The following is a 13,326-nucleotide window of genomic DNA, read 5'->3' as shown; positions in this document are numbered from 1 at the left end:
GGCCACCCTGATACGCAATGCCTCATGACTTCGAGCGTACCGGAATCTTGGAAGAACGCTAACATAATCCTAATCCATAAGAAAGGGGACGCCAAAGACTTGAAAAATTATAGACCGATCAGTTTACTGTCCGTTGCCTACAAAGTGTTTACTAAGGTAATTGCAAATAGAATCAGGAACACCTTAGACTTCTGTCAAGCAAAGGACCAGGCAGGATTCCGTAAAGGCTACTCAACAATAGACCATATTCACACTATCAATCAGGTGATAGAGAAATGTGCGGAATATAACCAACCCTTACATATAGCTTTCATTGATTACGAGAAAGCGTTTGATTCTGTCGAAACCTCAGCAGGCATGGAGGCATTATGGAATCAGGGTGTAGACGAGCCGTATGTAAAAATACTGAAAGATATCTATAGCGGCTCCACAGCCACCGTAGTCCTCCATAAAGAAAGCAACAAAATCCCAATAAAGAAAGGCGTCAGGCACGGAGATACGATGTCTCCAATGCTATTCACAGCGTGTTTACAGGATGTATTCAGAGACCTGGATTGGGAAGAATTGGGGATAAAAGTTAATGGAGAATACCTTAGTAACTTGCGATTCGCTGATGATATTGCCTTGCTTAGTAACTCAGGGGACCAATTGCAATGCATGCTCACTGACCTAGAGAGGCAAAGCAGAAGGGTGGGTCTGAAAATTAATCTGCAGAAAACTAAAGTAATGTTTAACAGTCTCGGAAGAGAACAGCCGTTTACAATAGGTAGCGAGGCACTGGAAGTGGTAAGGGAATACATCTACTTAAGGCAGGTAGTGACCACGGATCCGGATCGCGAGACTGAAATAACCAGAAGAATAAGAATGGGCTGGGGTGCGTTTGGCAGGCATTCTCAAATCATGAACAGCAGGTTGCCACTATCCCTCAAGCGAAAAGTATATAACAGCTGTGTCTTACCAGTACTCACGTATGGGGCAGAAACCTGGAGGCTTACGAAAAGGGCTCTGCTTAAATTGAGGACGACGCAACGAGCTATGGAAAGAAGAATGATGGGTGTAACGTTAAGGGATAAGAAAAGAGCAGATTGGGTGAGGGAACAAACGCGAGTTAATGATATCTTAGTTGAAATCAAGAAAAAGAAATGGGCATGGGCAGGACACGTAATGAGGAGGGAAGATAACCGATGGTCATTAAGAGTTACGGAATGGATTCCAAGGGAAGGAAAGCGTAGCAGAGGGTGGCAGAAAGTTAGGTGGGCGGATGAGATTAAGAAGTTTGCAGGGACAACATGGCCACAATTAGTACATGACCGGGGTAGTTGGAGAAGTATGGGAGAGGCCTTTGCCCTGCAGTGGGCATAACCAGGCTGATGATGATGATGATGATGAAGTGCACATACTGGCACTGATGCCAGAATATTACCTTGGGAGCTTCTTTGGAAACATATAAAGGAATATGTATTTTTGTACATATCTACAACACATATGAATATATACATTCAATACATATACATATATGACAGCCAAAGAAATTCATGAGAGATTTGGATGTCAATAGGCAGACCTCATTTTCACCAATGATACAAAAATATTCTGCTGAGCTGTAAACGCAATCAACAGCACAGAAAAAGAACATAAGGACAAGATGACTATGATAAAACCTTAAGTGAGTCTACTAGCGTACCGTAAGCCATAGTTTAGTACTATAATAGATCTCACTCTGTGCCAACAATAAGAATTCAGCCCGAGCACCACTCTATGCGCCTTTGCACTCCAAAATATAGTTGACGAGAAACGCAGATATTGAAAGTTTGCCTCCACTGTGATGTCATCGAAATTAGCTTATGTAAATGGCTACCACATGTATACATATTCTCTTTGATTTGGGAGAGTGGTCTACTTGCCACTGCATTTTTAGATTCTCATTGACTCTATATCTGTAGACGACTGGAAGCATAAAGCGATATTTTGTTTGTCATGGACACTGTTGCAAGTGAAACTAAATGTTACATCAATCGCTCATTTTTTAATTATTACTTATGTTTAAAGACAAAGCTAAAATACATAGTAAATGTTCCTTTCGAGGCAAAGATTGTGCCAGGCTCATGCTTTAAGCACATCAGCATTGGCTCGATTAGACACTGGCTTCCTCATGCAGTGATCCTGTTTTTTATAGCTGACAATGTGCCAACAGTAAACAGCTAAGTGCTTATGAATCTCGCCATAATATTGCTTCAACATCACCATTGCGTGAGTGCTTTTTGTCGGTATTAATAATTGGTGCATCACTGAATGTTCAACTGTTGGCAGGAGTGTGAGTGGAAGGGAAGCGCTTGCTTGCAAAAGTGCCGACATGCAAGAAGGTGGGGTAAGGTGGGGTGAATAAAATGAACAAGACTATGCTCATGACATCAGCGTGGCCTTTTGACACGAAGAAAACACATTTTCAGATGTTTGACTCGGCACTCCTGTTACAACAATCATGCCACTGTGAATTGAAAGTATGCTAAGACCAGGCTTCTATCTGGAGTCGGCTTGATTTTTCAAGGTCTTTCAGTAGTTCCTCAGCATTTCTGTCACTGGCAGAGTCAGACTTGACCACAGCCTTGAAGGCATCACGCACACTGGGCACCATGTCCTTTGCATTGCCGGCGATGTACACAACTCCACCACTGTGCAGCAGCTTTCTAACCTTGTCCTTAAGCTCGGCAATACGATGCTGGACGTAACTGAAAAATAATAAAAAAATCCCAGTTCAAGACACTTGATCCTAGAGTATGTGGCTATGGTGTAGGACCCTCAGTGATGTTGCAAAGGTGGAGCACATTCAATCACTTACAGCCAGATTCATTTCATCAGACTACAAAGCTATATTGTCACTCTCTAACATACAAATTTACCTCCAGTTTGAGCCGCTCCATCTGTGATGAGAAACAGAAGGTTTAGAGTCCTTATATTTGCTCTATAACAGCAAATAAAGTTAGCAATGCAACAAACATTTGTTTCCTCCATTAGAAAGATGCTGCACATAAAGAAGGCGAAAAGGTTCACTAGATATAACGCTAGAACACCAAGGCTGTCCTGAAAAATCGCACCCCTCCTTCCAAATATATATATCCCACCCCTTTACAAATATATATATATATCATCATCATCAGCCTGGTTATGCCCACTGCAGGGCAAAGGCCTCTCCCATACTTCTCCAACTACCCCGGTCATGTACTAATTGTGGCCATGTTGTCCCTGCAAACTTCTTAATCTCATCCGCCCACCTAACTTTCTGCCACCCTCTGCTACGCTTTCCTTCCCTTGGAATCCATTCCGTAACTCTTAATGACCATCGGTTATCTTCCCACCTCATTACGTGTCCTGCCCATGCCCATTTCTTTTTCTTGATTTCAACTAAGATATCATTAACTCGCGTTTGTTCCCTCACCCAATCTGCTCTTTTCTTATCCCTTAACGTTACACCCATCATTCTTCTTTCCATAGCTCGTTGCGTCGTCCTCAATTTAAGTAGAACCCTTTTCGTAAGCCTCCATGTTTCTGCCCCGTACGTGAGTACTGGTAAGACACAGCTGTTATAAACTTTTCTCTTGAGGGATAATGGCAACCTGCTGTTCATGATCTGAGAATGCCTGCCAAACGCACCCCAGCCCATTCTTATTCTTCTGATTATTTCAGTCTCATGATCCGGATCCGCAGTCACTACCTGTCCTAAGTAGATGTATTCCCTTACCACTTCCAGTGCCTCACTACCTATTGTAAACTGCTGTTCTCTTCTGAGACTGTTAAACATTACTAGATATATATATATATATATATATATATATATATATATATATATATATATATATATATATATACCAATACAACTTCAAAGGCAACTGGAATTTCTTGGATATATATATATATATATATATATATATATATATATATATATATATACCAATACAACTTCAAAGGCAACTGGAATTTCTTGGAAACACCTGGTTTCTGGCAGAAACTTGATGACCCTGAGCCAAGATTCTGAGCACCCAATACATACAGTTGTATTTAATAATGTGACTGAACATCTGCAATAATGGGTTAATGAAGAAAACCAGGCTCGTTGGTGCATTTTCAACAGTAAAAATTAATGGGTTGAGCACACTAAATGACAATAGACAAGAAGTTAACTAGCTGAAGTTAGAAGTCCATCATGTCTGTTTCTTCTCATCCGCTGTCTTTTATTGCATATAAGTTTGTGTGAACCTGCATTACTGACTTACATTTTGTGTTCCTGGTCACGAGAAAAAGCCGTCACCAAGTCAAGCAGCCCTTCCTCCACGAGTTGGGTCCATTCACTCTCAAAAAAGAAGTCCCCTCTTGCATTACGAGAGCCAAAAAAGAGAAGGTTTTGGCCGATGCCTCGATGGGTACGGTCCTGGATCATTCCATGAAATGGCGCGCAACCTGTGCCTGGTCCCACCATAATAGCAGGCGCCCCATCAGGAGGCATCCGAAGGCTGCCCTTCTTCGTTGCAATTTTTAGAGTTGGTCGAATGCAGGGATCAAGGCTGGCCAGGAAGGTGGTGCAGAGACCCCTGCACCATTGCATTACAACTTCAATATATGTCATCTTTGAGTAGCAGCAAAAAAAAATTTCACTGACGATTATGATACTCCCTAATGCGAAATTTGAGCACAGCTCTGTACGTTTTTTCATTTCGTGATATATTAGTTGGTGCAGACAATCCATTTCGTCCAGCACATTGCAAATGGAGTGAAGTATGGCGCAACTTCCTCGTTAACCAGGAGATCACGAGAGGCAGTGTGTGGGTAACGCATAGGCGCAATTCACAGAAGCAGTGCAGACAGACCTCTCAGCGGTGTTTGCGTACCACAAGAATGTAGGAAAGGAAGGGCAGAGACGAGTAAAGAGCGCTCTTTACTCGTCTCTGTCCTTCCTTTCCTACATTCATGTGCTATGCAAACACTGCTGTCATGGACCACAACCAACTCACCCAAGCTGCTACCCTAAAACCTCTCAGATGACGTACACCATCTCGCAGCCATCGTCGCTGCAGTGCGCGTCTTGCATGGCACTACGCTTTCCTTCTCACGCTTTCGCCATACCCTCCTCCTTCGCTTTCTGCCTCATGGTTCCACTGCACCATCCTCCTCCGCTTTCCTTCTCACACTCCCTTCGCTATCACCGTTTTTCATCCTCCACTGAGCTCCGCGTTCGCTCATTCATCCTTTGCTGTTCTCGTTTGCTCAGTAACGCCGATGTTCGCCGCAAGAACGGGTGCCTAAGAACTGCGCTCTAGAATTTGTGCAGAAACTACAGGCAATGATTGTCAATGTAAATTAATAGCCTGAACAAATGAGAGCGTGAGCAGACAAAAGAGCGAATGGGAGCGACAGACAGAACAAACAAGCGAACGAGAGAGAGAACAAACATTTTCTTGCAAAGTCCAACAAGCGACTACTGGCAAAGCATGTAAACATCTGAAAGAGCCAAAGAAAGCTATGAACTTTAAAAAAATGTCTGTATTGAGGATGTCGCCTCAAGACCTGCGTGGAGATGGAGTGAAAATTTCGTCACACACATATATTCAAAGTAATGAGTCCAAATCGGCCTCGCAGTTGTAATAGAGAGGAGCATGGTGACATGAGGTGCCACTCAGCTATGTCTGCTTTGAAATGTAGCCAAGTTTACGGATGTCAAAGTCAAGGTTTTGGAGGGTAGAGTGAAATGGCTTGGTTACATAAAATTTGTGAAACATTATTAAAAAATGTAATGAAAACAGGTTTGGGCTAACTAGAATGCATTTTTTCTGCTTTTATCACTTTGTGTGATGGCAGCTTAATTTTGATGACTGCGCTTGGATTGGTGTGCGCTCCATATTTAGCAAAACAATTCACAGCTGCACGAAATTGCTGCTCTCGAGCTAATATTAGAAGTAAGTTTATACTTGCTTCTTTTTCTATTTCCATTTAATTTGTTCACAATAGCCTGTCACAAATGTGTAAAGGCCACTGCACTCCTCGCTGAAATGTGCCAATGCCGCAGTATTTGCAGGGGGCCCTGGTAAAACCTCAATTCACTGCAGGAGAGCGCTGTCAAACACAGTACAAATGCACCAAGAAGTTGGTGCGCTGTGGTAATGAGAGCAGTGGAACCTACACTTTTGCAACAGGCTGTGTGCATGATAAAGGAGACCATGGAAGGCCAAAAGAGGTGGCAAGATGAAACAATGTTAGTGCATCAAAAAGTGGCAAGGCACTTCTGAAGAAGATCGTAAAACCAAGAAGCTGAGGAACAAATGAGTAAGTTGATGAGGTGAGATGGAAGCAACCCGTGATGATAGCACTCAATATCTAATGATTCACATTGACCTCTTCAGGTGGCAATTAATTCTGTCCGCTAAGAAAATATTGTATCACCTAATTTTTTCGCATCTTCAGAATCATGAAAAGTGAACTCTACAGAATGGATGAAAAGTTTATATTTAGTGAATTTCGTCAAACTTGCAGAACACAGGCTTCATGTGAGAACTCTACAGGAACATGAGATATGAAAACATAAACTAAGTAGAACCTCGTTCACAGGTTTCAGGAAAGACTACGAGAAAAAAACGTACTAATAGGGAAAACGTATGATCCGAAGTAACAAAAAATTTGACAGACTCAACTATTGACATCTACGTACATAATGCAAAGCGTCGTGCGGATCGTTGCGGCACGAGATGCCGACGCGCGTCCAGATGGTGGTGCTCCAGCGGCCCGAGTCGCGTTTTGTCGTTTTCCTTATAGCGTGTTGTTTTAAGAGGGCGACGGGAAACTGAAATGAAACCCAAGCTGGTGGGCGACACCGGATGCCACCGAAGCGAAACGTGATGCCCACATGGAAAGGCGGCGCATTTTGATAACCACCTACTAAAGGCATTGGTAGCGTACTAAAATACACTACCAATGTGATTACACACCATGTGCTGTGGAACAGATAGGCGAAGTTGCTTATCGCAATAGGTTTGACGGTGATAGCTGTGAATGAGGCGTGCGACGACCTGGGCGGAGATTTACTGGTGCCAGAATAAGAAACTGTGCGCTTCGTCGCTTTCATGTGAGGCGGGCGACTATATACTGTTATCGACCTTGCGTGCCTCACGCCTTTTCTTGTTCACATGGGATCTAGCGGCAAGAAAATGTATACGATCGCAGCCTGCAGCAGGCAACGGCGGCGTGTTTCGGTTATCGCTTATTAAAAGTGTGCGCTACACTTACGACGACACCACGCGCTGTGAAACAGGAGAAGATGCTTATCGCTATAGGATTGGTGGTAATAGCTGTGAATTCTGCATGCAATGACCCTGGAGAAGATTTGCTGGTACCGAAATGAGAAACTGAGTGCACGCCGGCATTTCCACGTGAGACGGGTGGGCGAGTATAGCTGCCGCAGTGGGCAGCTATATATATACCATTCTCGATCGTGCGCACTTCGCACATTTTCTTTTTTTTTTTGTTTACATGGTATCTAGTGGCCAGAAAACGTATCACACAATCACAGTTTGGCAATGTACTGAACGTTGGTGCCGAAAAATGTGTGTTTTTCAGAAACGTACAAACCGGTAAGAAATGAGCTAACTCTATTGGGTCATTTTTTGTGTTCTCGATTGCGAACGTTGGTACAGGGAAAGCGTACATAACAAGAACATATTAACGGGGTTCTACTGTATTTAATGTCTAGCACACTAGAAAAGCACCCATTAAACCGCTTGAAATATATGCTGACTGTAGAGCATTATGGAGAACAATGAAATAAGTGACTCCACTATGTGATGACGTACTGATACAGAGAGCGAACACTCTTATGTACACCTTCCAACTCATTTTACTAAAACACCTTACACATATTATTCGAATTTGTAGCACTCGTCCAATCGGAAGTATATCAAAATGTTCGGAAGGCATTTTAAATGTAATTTTCCTCAGTGCTCTTTCTTCTTATGCACTATCTTGACACGCACAATTGTGCACACAGTATTTGAAAGGATTAAAGGTGTATGAACATCAAAATGTTGGGCGCATACTATTACTTAGCAGACTACTATACCTGCAGTTGACTCAAGTTGCAGCAGACTTTACCAATGAGAAATATATTATGTAGCAACAGTTTCTTACAGGGCGGTTTGTGTGTCGTCAAGTATGAAACCTACAATAATGAATAACAATGTGGCATTCAGCAACAGTTGCAGGGACGTAGCACAAGGTACAAAAGTTCAAAGACTTTTAACTTTAATTAAAGGACAGAAAGTTAGCTGAGCTGGCACACCTTTTTTTGGTGATGAAAGGAAGGATAAAATGCTTACACCTGTAGCAAATACACAGGAACATTTGTTCCTCTCTTCATCTATCTTTCTTTTATTCCTTTTCTCTCTCTCTCCTTCTATTGAGAGAGTAAATTAAAACACCAGCTAGACACCATATATTTTTAGGTTATAGCATCATGCACATGTCTGCCCACAGTAAACTGAAACAACTTGGTAGCAATATCTCAGATGGAAACAAACTCGGGAGCATTTTCAAGACCCTTGCATTCTATTTAGCATAGAGTCTTTCTTTCTTTTTTTTTAATAACAAAAGAAAGCAAGAGGCACTAAGTTCAGTGCAAGTAGGATACAATTTACTTGAGACATATTAGCACCATAAATCAAAACGAGTGCATGCCCATGTATATGCACCTATATCTATCATACTTTGGCCCCTGAATAAGTAAGCGGAAGTTTATCATCTGCCCTGTCCATTTCTTTGTGTTATGTCTTTTTGTTGCGCTATTACATATCAAGCAAAAACTTATTAGGATGTCTTTACCTCATTGTGCACTGAACAGCTTGTATAAGCTCCCCTGGACACATCATGTTATGGAACTAGGACAGGCATTTCTGCTGCTTAATGACAATGCTAAATGCATGGCAATTATAATTTTCATGACTGAAAACATTTTGGTTGACATGCCACCAAAGGCACTAACAGTCTTTCTTTATAAGTTAACTTACTTATACTGCCATCACAAGCATGGTTTCAATCATGCTTCAGTCAATTCAGACCAACTTTGTGCAGAATGGGTGCTGCTATGCGGTAATTTTCATGCATGCTTGTTTGAATGATTCATCTCGTCTCGATCTAACTGCACTGAGTTCACTTGAAAAGTTCAACACAAGACGATACTGATGAGGACAGAAAATGCCTTTGTGACAGCAGACAATCTTGTTCGATTAAAGCTGGTTCACACAATGGATTGAATCTCTTAGGTATTCATTCTGCAGAAAAACCATGGCGTGACTCACTGCCAAGTAATTACACCGCACCTAACATGTAAATGTACTCTTAATTTGATAGATTATGCAAGCAACACATTAACAACAATGTACGTGTTTCACTTGAACACAGAACTGTCATGCATCACATAACAAAGGCTGTATTCTTATGCTCAGTCCCTTCTGCATTGGTTGCACGTCTTCTGTACTAGGCTTATGTAGGTGTATTGTGAACTGGTTCCTTTCTGCCCATACTCTTAAGTTAGTTTTCACAAATGCGAGCATCAGAATACACACAACTCTTTCTATTTACCATACCTACGTGGCTTCTTCAGCTTGGTGCGGAAGTTTACGATCGCTGCTACAATGTGGATCTGCCCTGGGTGGCAAAGCAACGAGTTGGCAATGGAAAATGAGCGTGGGCGGATGGGTGGAATCAAATCAAACAGGTATGCCAGCGGCACATTAGCTGTGGTGTGAGGGAAGTCAGCAAACACCTCCAGCACAGTTCGCCGTGGCCGAATGGCATAGTCCACAAGCTCCTCTTGGCCAGTGGCGGTGCTGAACTCCCAAAGGCGCTCCTTCTCGAGGGTGTCGTCGCCAAAGTGCCAAAAGAGCTCAAAGAAAGACCTGCATAGTGAAAAGAGATGTGTAGGAGTAACTCTCATGTTATGGTTTTTTTGGAGGTGGGACTTCTGGAGCTTCTGCAGAAACTGTATGCGGGTGCAGCAGATTGTTGCTGCTGCCTCACAGTGAGTACAAAGACTAAGAATCTCATGGTGCAAAAACTAATGTCTCATTCAAGCAGCACACAGGGCAACAAAGCTAAACAATAAGCTCAGATAAACTGATTCATGATCACTCCAAACAGTAAAGGTGTCACTTTTGCTGAGAAGCTTGGGTATGCACACAACTTATTAATAAACAGAGAGACCGACATAGGAAAGTTTTAGTTTGTGTGTAAAGTTTGTTGTAGTTTGTGTGTAAACTAACCATCAGAGAACATGAAGGCACCACCTCCTCTATTTTTTCAATGCTAGTGCAATCGCTTACTCTTCAATAGAAGCCGTTGGTGCGTATTAGTTCAGTGAGTTGCCGTGATGCGATGCTACCCAGATGGTATGACTGCTTGCATCACACGTGCGTCTGAGCGTATGCCACCCAGATGGTACTCTTCCCCCCGACCGTAAAGCAGGCACAAGCGCTAGCCGTCGAGGGAGTAGGAAAGGACGATAGGAGAGGGTGGTGAATGGCTGCATCGGCCACATCCGGCTGGCATAGAAAAATATAGAGGAGGTGATGACCAGTGCCAGGATGCCGTGCCTATATGGGCTGGGCCTGAACCATTTTGCCCAATCAAGGAGGCTACTGACGAATTTGGAATAAAAACAGATTAGAATAGTTTTACATTATCCTGGCACAGGTTACAGGTACTGGAGACGTAGACAGCAGCAGCAACAATGGCAGCAACATCTTGTAACGCTTTGTCCAATCATGATGCATCAGAAAACATTTTTGTGTTGTATGGATGTTCTTGTTGAAGGAAAATACAAACGAGCTGCATGTTGACGATTAAGTCACTGCCAATGCTTTACACTAGCAGCTAAGTAGAATATAGCTACTCGCTAAAATAATAGCGTGTCCTCTCTGGTTAAACTTTGCACCACAAGATGGTGCTGCAAATCCAACTGCTCTTATCTACATCTCCGGTAATATTTCACTTACCAAGGCTTCAAACAGTCCAGGAGGGCTTAATATTTCGATTTGAAGCCCCTTAAACCCCTCATTTGACAAATTTTTCTAAACTTTGTGCACAATTACTCAAAGCGACTTTAACTTACAGATTATCTGGCAATGTTTTAAAGCCCTCTCAGTAAAGCTTCTGTAAAATCACATGCTTAGTAGCTGAAATTCTAGAAGCCACACTCAGTTACCAAGCTTGATATGTGAACATCATTAAAAGCAACACAAGAGGCTATGATATATCTCAATAGATCACCTAAACTGACAAGTAAACAAGCGCAATCACAAAATGTGTCACTGACTGAGCACTTCAAAGGCCTGAAGCACATTATAGCTTTTCAGCGAGAAATGCCACTTTTTTCATATGACATGATGCATAAAACAACAGCATCTGAATAGTAGTTGCAGGCAATTTGTAAATGTGGTTACCTTTTTGGGATGCTTGTAAGGTCAAAGTACTTCCGAACGCATTCACCAAATGAGACTTGCCTTGAAAAAAAATGTGGCAATAATGTGCCCTTTTCAGTAGGTGCAAGTGTCAAATACATGTCAGCTTTGTAGCTGCTGAATAGTCTGAAAAACTCATTGATGTCCTCTTCACAGTTCTCGGGGTAGACTACCACCACATCACCAGGCTCGAATGTAATACGAGAACCTGTTAACATAAAGGAAGGTAGGAATCAAATGGACCCTTCATCAAATGACATGCACAGCTCATGTCAGGTTATTTTCTAGGTCTATGAGCGAGTCAGCCTGTCACTCATATACTCACCCAAGACTGCCATTTTGAATTACAACTACACAACTTGAAGAGCGACATTAACTTTGGTGGTGGGGATGTGTTGTAAACATTCTTCCCTAACAACATAGATGGAAGTAGCAACACTTCATGACCTTAATTAAACTTTATTGTGCTGCCTTGACATATCCTGTTCCTTTAATTTCAACCTTTTGCGGCACTTTCCTCCCCTGGCTCAAATTGTGACCATTCACTTAACTGTGGTGTTCGCTGAGCAGTATATTCCAATAAAATTAATAGGCAAGGACATAGAATATACTTGTTACAAAGGGATGGGAACTTGGCCTGTGCAAGAACGTATGGGGGCCACGTAGACCACATTCTCAAGGCCTCACATGCAAAGTTACACTGTGCGAGAAAGTGGTCAAAGAGAAACAACAAACCTTGAATGTCAAGCTTAATTAGTCGCACGTCCTGAAAGTGCTCGGCGCTGGTGACTCGCTGATTGGAGACCACAGTGGCGTCAAATAGCTTTTCACGAAGAATGCCCGGATGGCAGCTGATACTTCTGTGTTCATCTACATAAGTCATGTCACATGCAAGTTTGTACTTTGGTGCTGGTAAGATCTCTTCACTGATAGGCAAGCACCCGGAAGGAAGGGGACGCAAGCTTATAACAATTTTCCAGAATTCTTCCAGCCAGGGATCGAGCATTCCGTCTGTTCCCAATTCATGCTGCTCATCAGCATACAAGGGGTTGAGCAGGCACTGGGCGCCTAGCTGAACCAGGCGTCTATGCAGGCGTTTTGCAGCGAAATTGAACTTCAAGTAAGAGGAGTCTCCCAGGCCAACCACAGAATGACAAATTGTGTTCAGTGAATTCGGAGGCAGGCTTTTTCGCAGTAGGAACGACCAAAAATGCTTCATATTATCGGGTTCCTCGCCTTGTCCTGTGGTAGCGCAGACGAATAAAACTATTTTTTCCTTGATTAGCTCTATTAGAGGATAATCGTCCATGGGCAGGACAGTTACGCCGAACATGCACCGTCTCGCTTGTCTACCGATTCTTTCAGCGACGTCTTGAGCGGTGCCCGTCTGGCTCCCGTACAAGACCACGAAGCGTCGGTCTAGCATGTCTCTACGGCGGTAGGTTTTTTCGCGCGTAGTTTTATATCGTTTGGGTGCACAAATGTTAGCGGGGATCAACACGAACGTGCTTCTATGGCCGAGCGTTTCTGATTAAAACACACATTTGTTTTCTCGCGACAATGCCACATGCGCGCTATTTATTCCTGCAACGTCACCGTTTGCATATAGTAGCAACTATCCTTTCCTGGGTGCGTTTCTGCCGTGTTTTGGTGGTCTGGCGATAGCTTCAACCCACGTTTAACCCACAGCTTGCTTTGCATTGGTGAATGCCTTGGTTGTCTTGGTTGGCCTGAAAACCTGAAAACACCGCGTCTCGGCCATGTAGAGCAACGAGCGTTGTGGGTTCCTTGAGACCCGCTGTCATGAGGCGCCTCTGGCGATGATAACGTT

General features: G+C 43.0%; 1 protein-coding gene across 1 annotated transcript; it reads right to left on the bottom strand.

The window, feature by feature from the left end:
• Positions 1-1,367: 1,367 nt before the first annotated feature.
• Positions 1,368-13,273, bottom strand: LOC126521705 (NADPH-dependent diflavin oxidoreductase 1-like). Its single transcript, XM_050170440.2, has 5 exons — positions 12,231-13,273; positions 11,478-11,703; positions 9,624-9,935; positions 4,272-4,586; positions 1,368-2,729 (listed from the first exon to the last, which is right to left on the bottom strand). Exons 1-5 carry the CDS (start codon positions 12,919-12,921, stop codon positions 2,507-2,509), a joined length of 1,767 nt encoding a protein of 588 aa, XP_050026397.1. The 5' UTR covers positions 12,922-13,273; the 3' UTR covers positions 1,368-2,506.
• Between the last annotated feature and the right edge of the window lie 53 nt (positions 13,274-13,326).

The sequence above is a fragment of the Dermacentor andersoni genome, chromosome 6 (genome assembly GCF_023375885.2).
Source record: "Dermacentor andersoni chromosome 6, qqDerAnde1_hic_scaffold, whole genome shotgun sequence".
Lineage (NCBI taxonomy): Eukaryota > Metazoa > Arthropoda > Arachnida > Ixodida > Ixodidae > Dermacentor > Dermacentor andersoni.
Note: the sequence above shows the minus strand (reverse complement) of the source record. Positions and strands in the feature narration are given on the sequence as shown.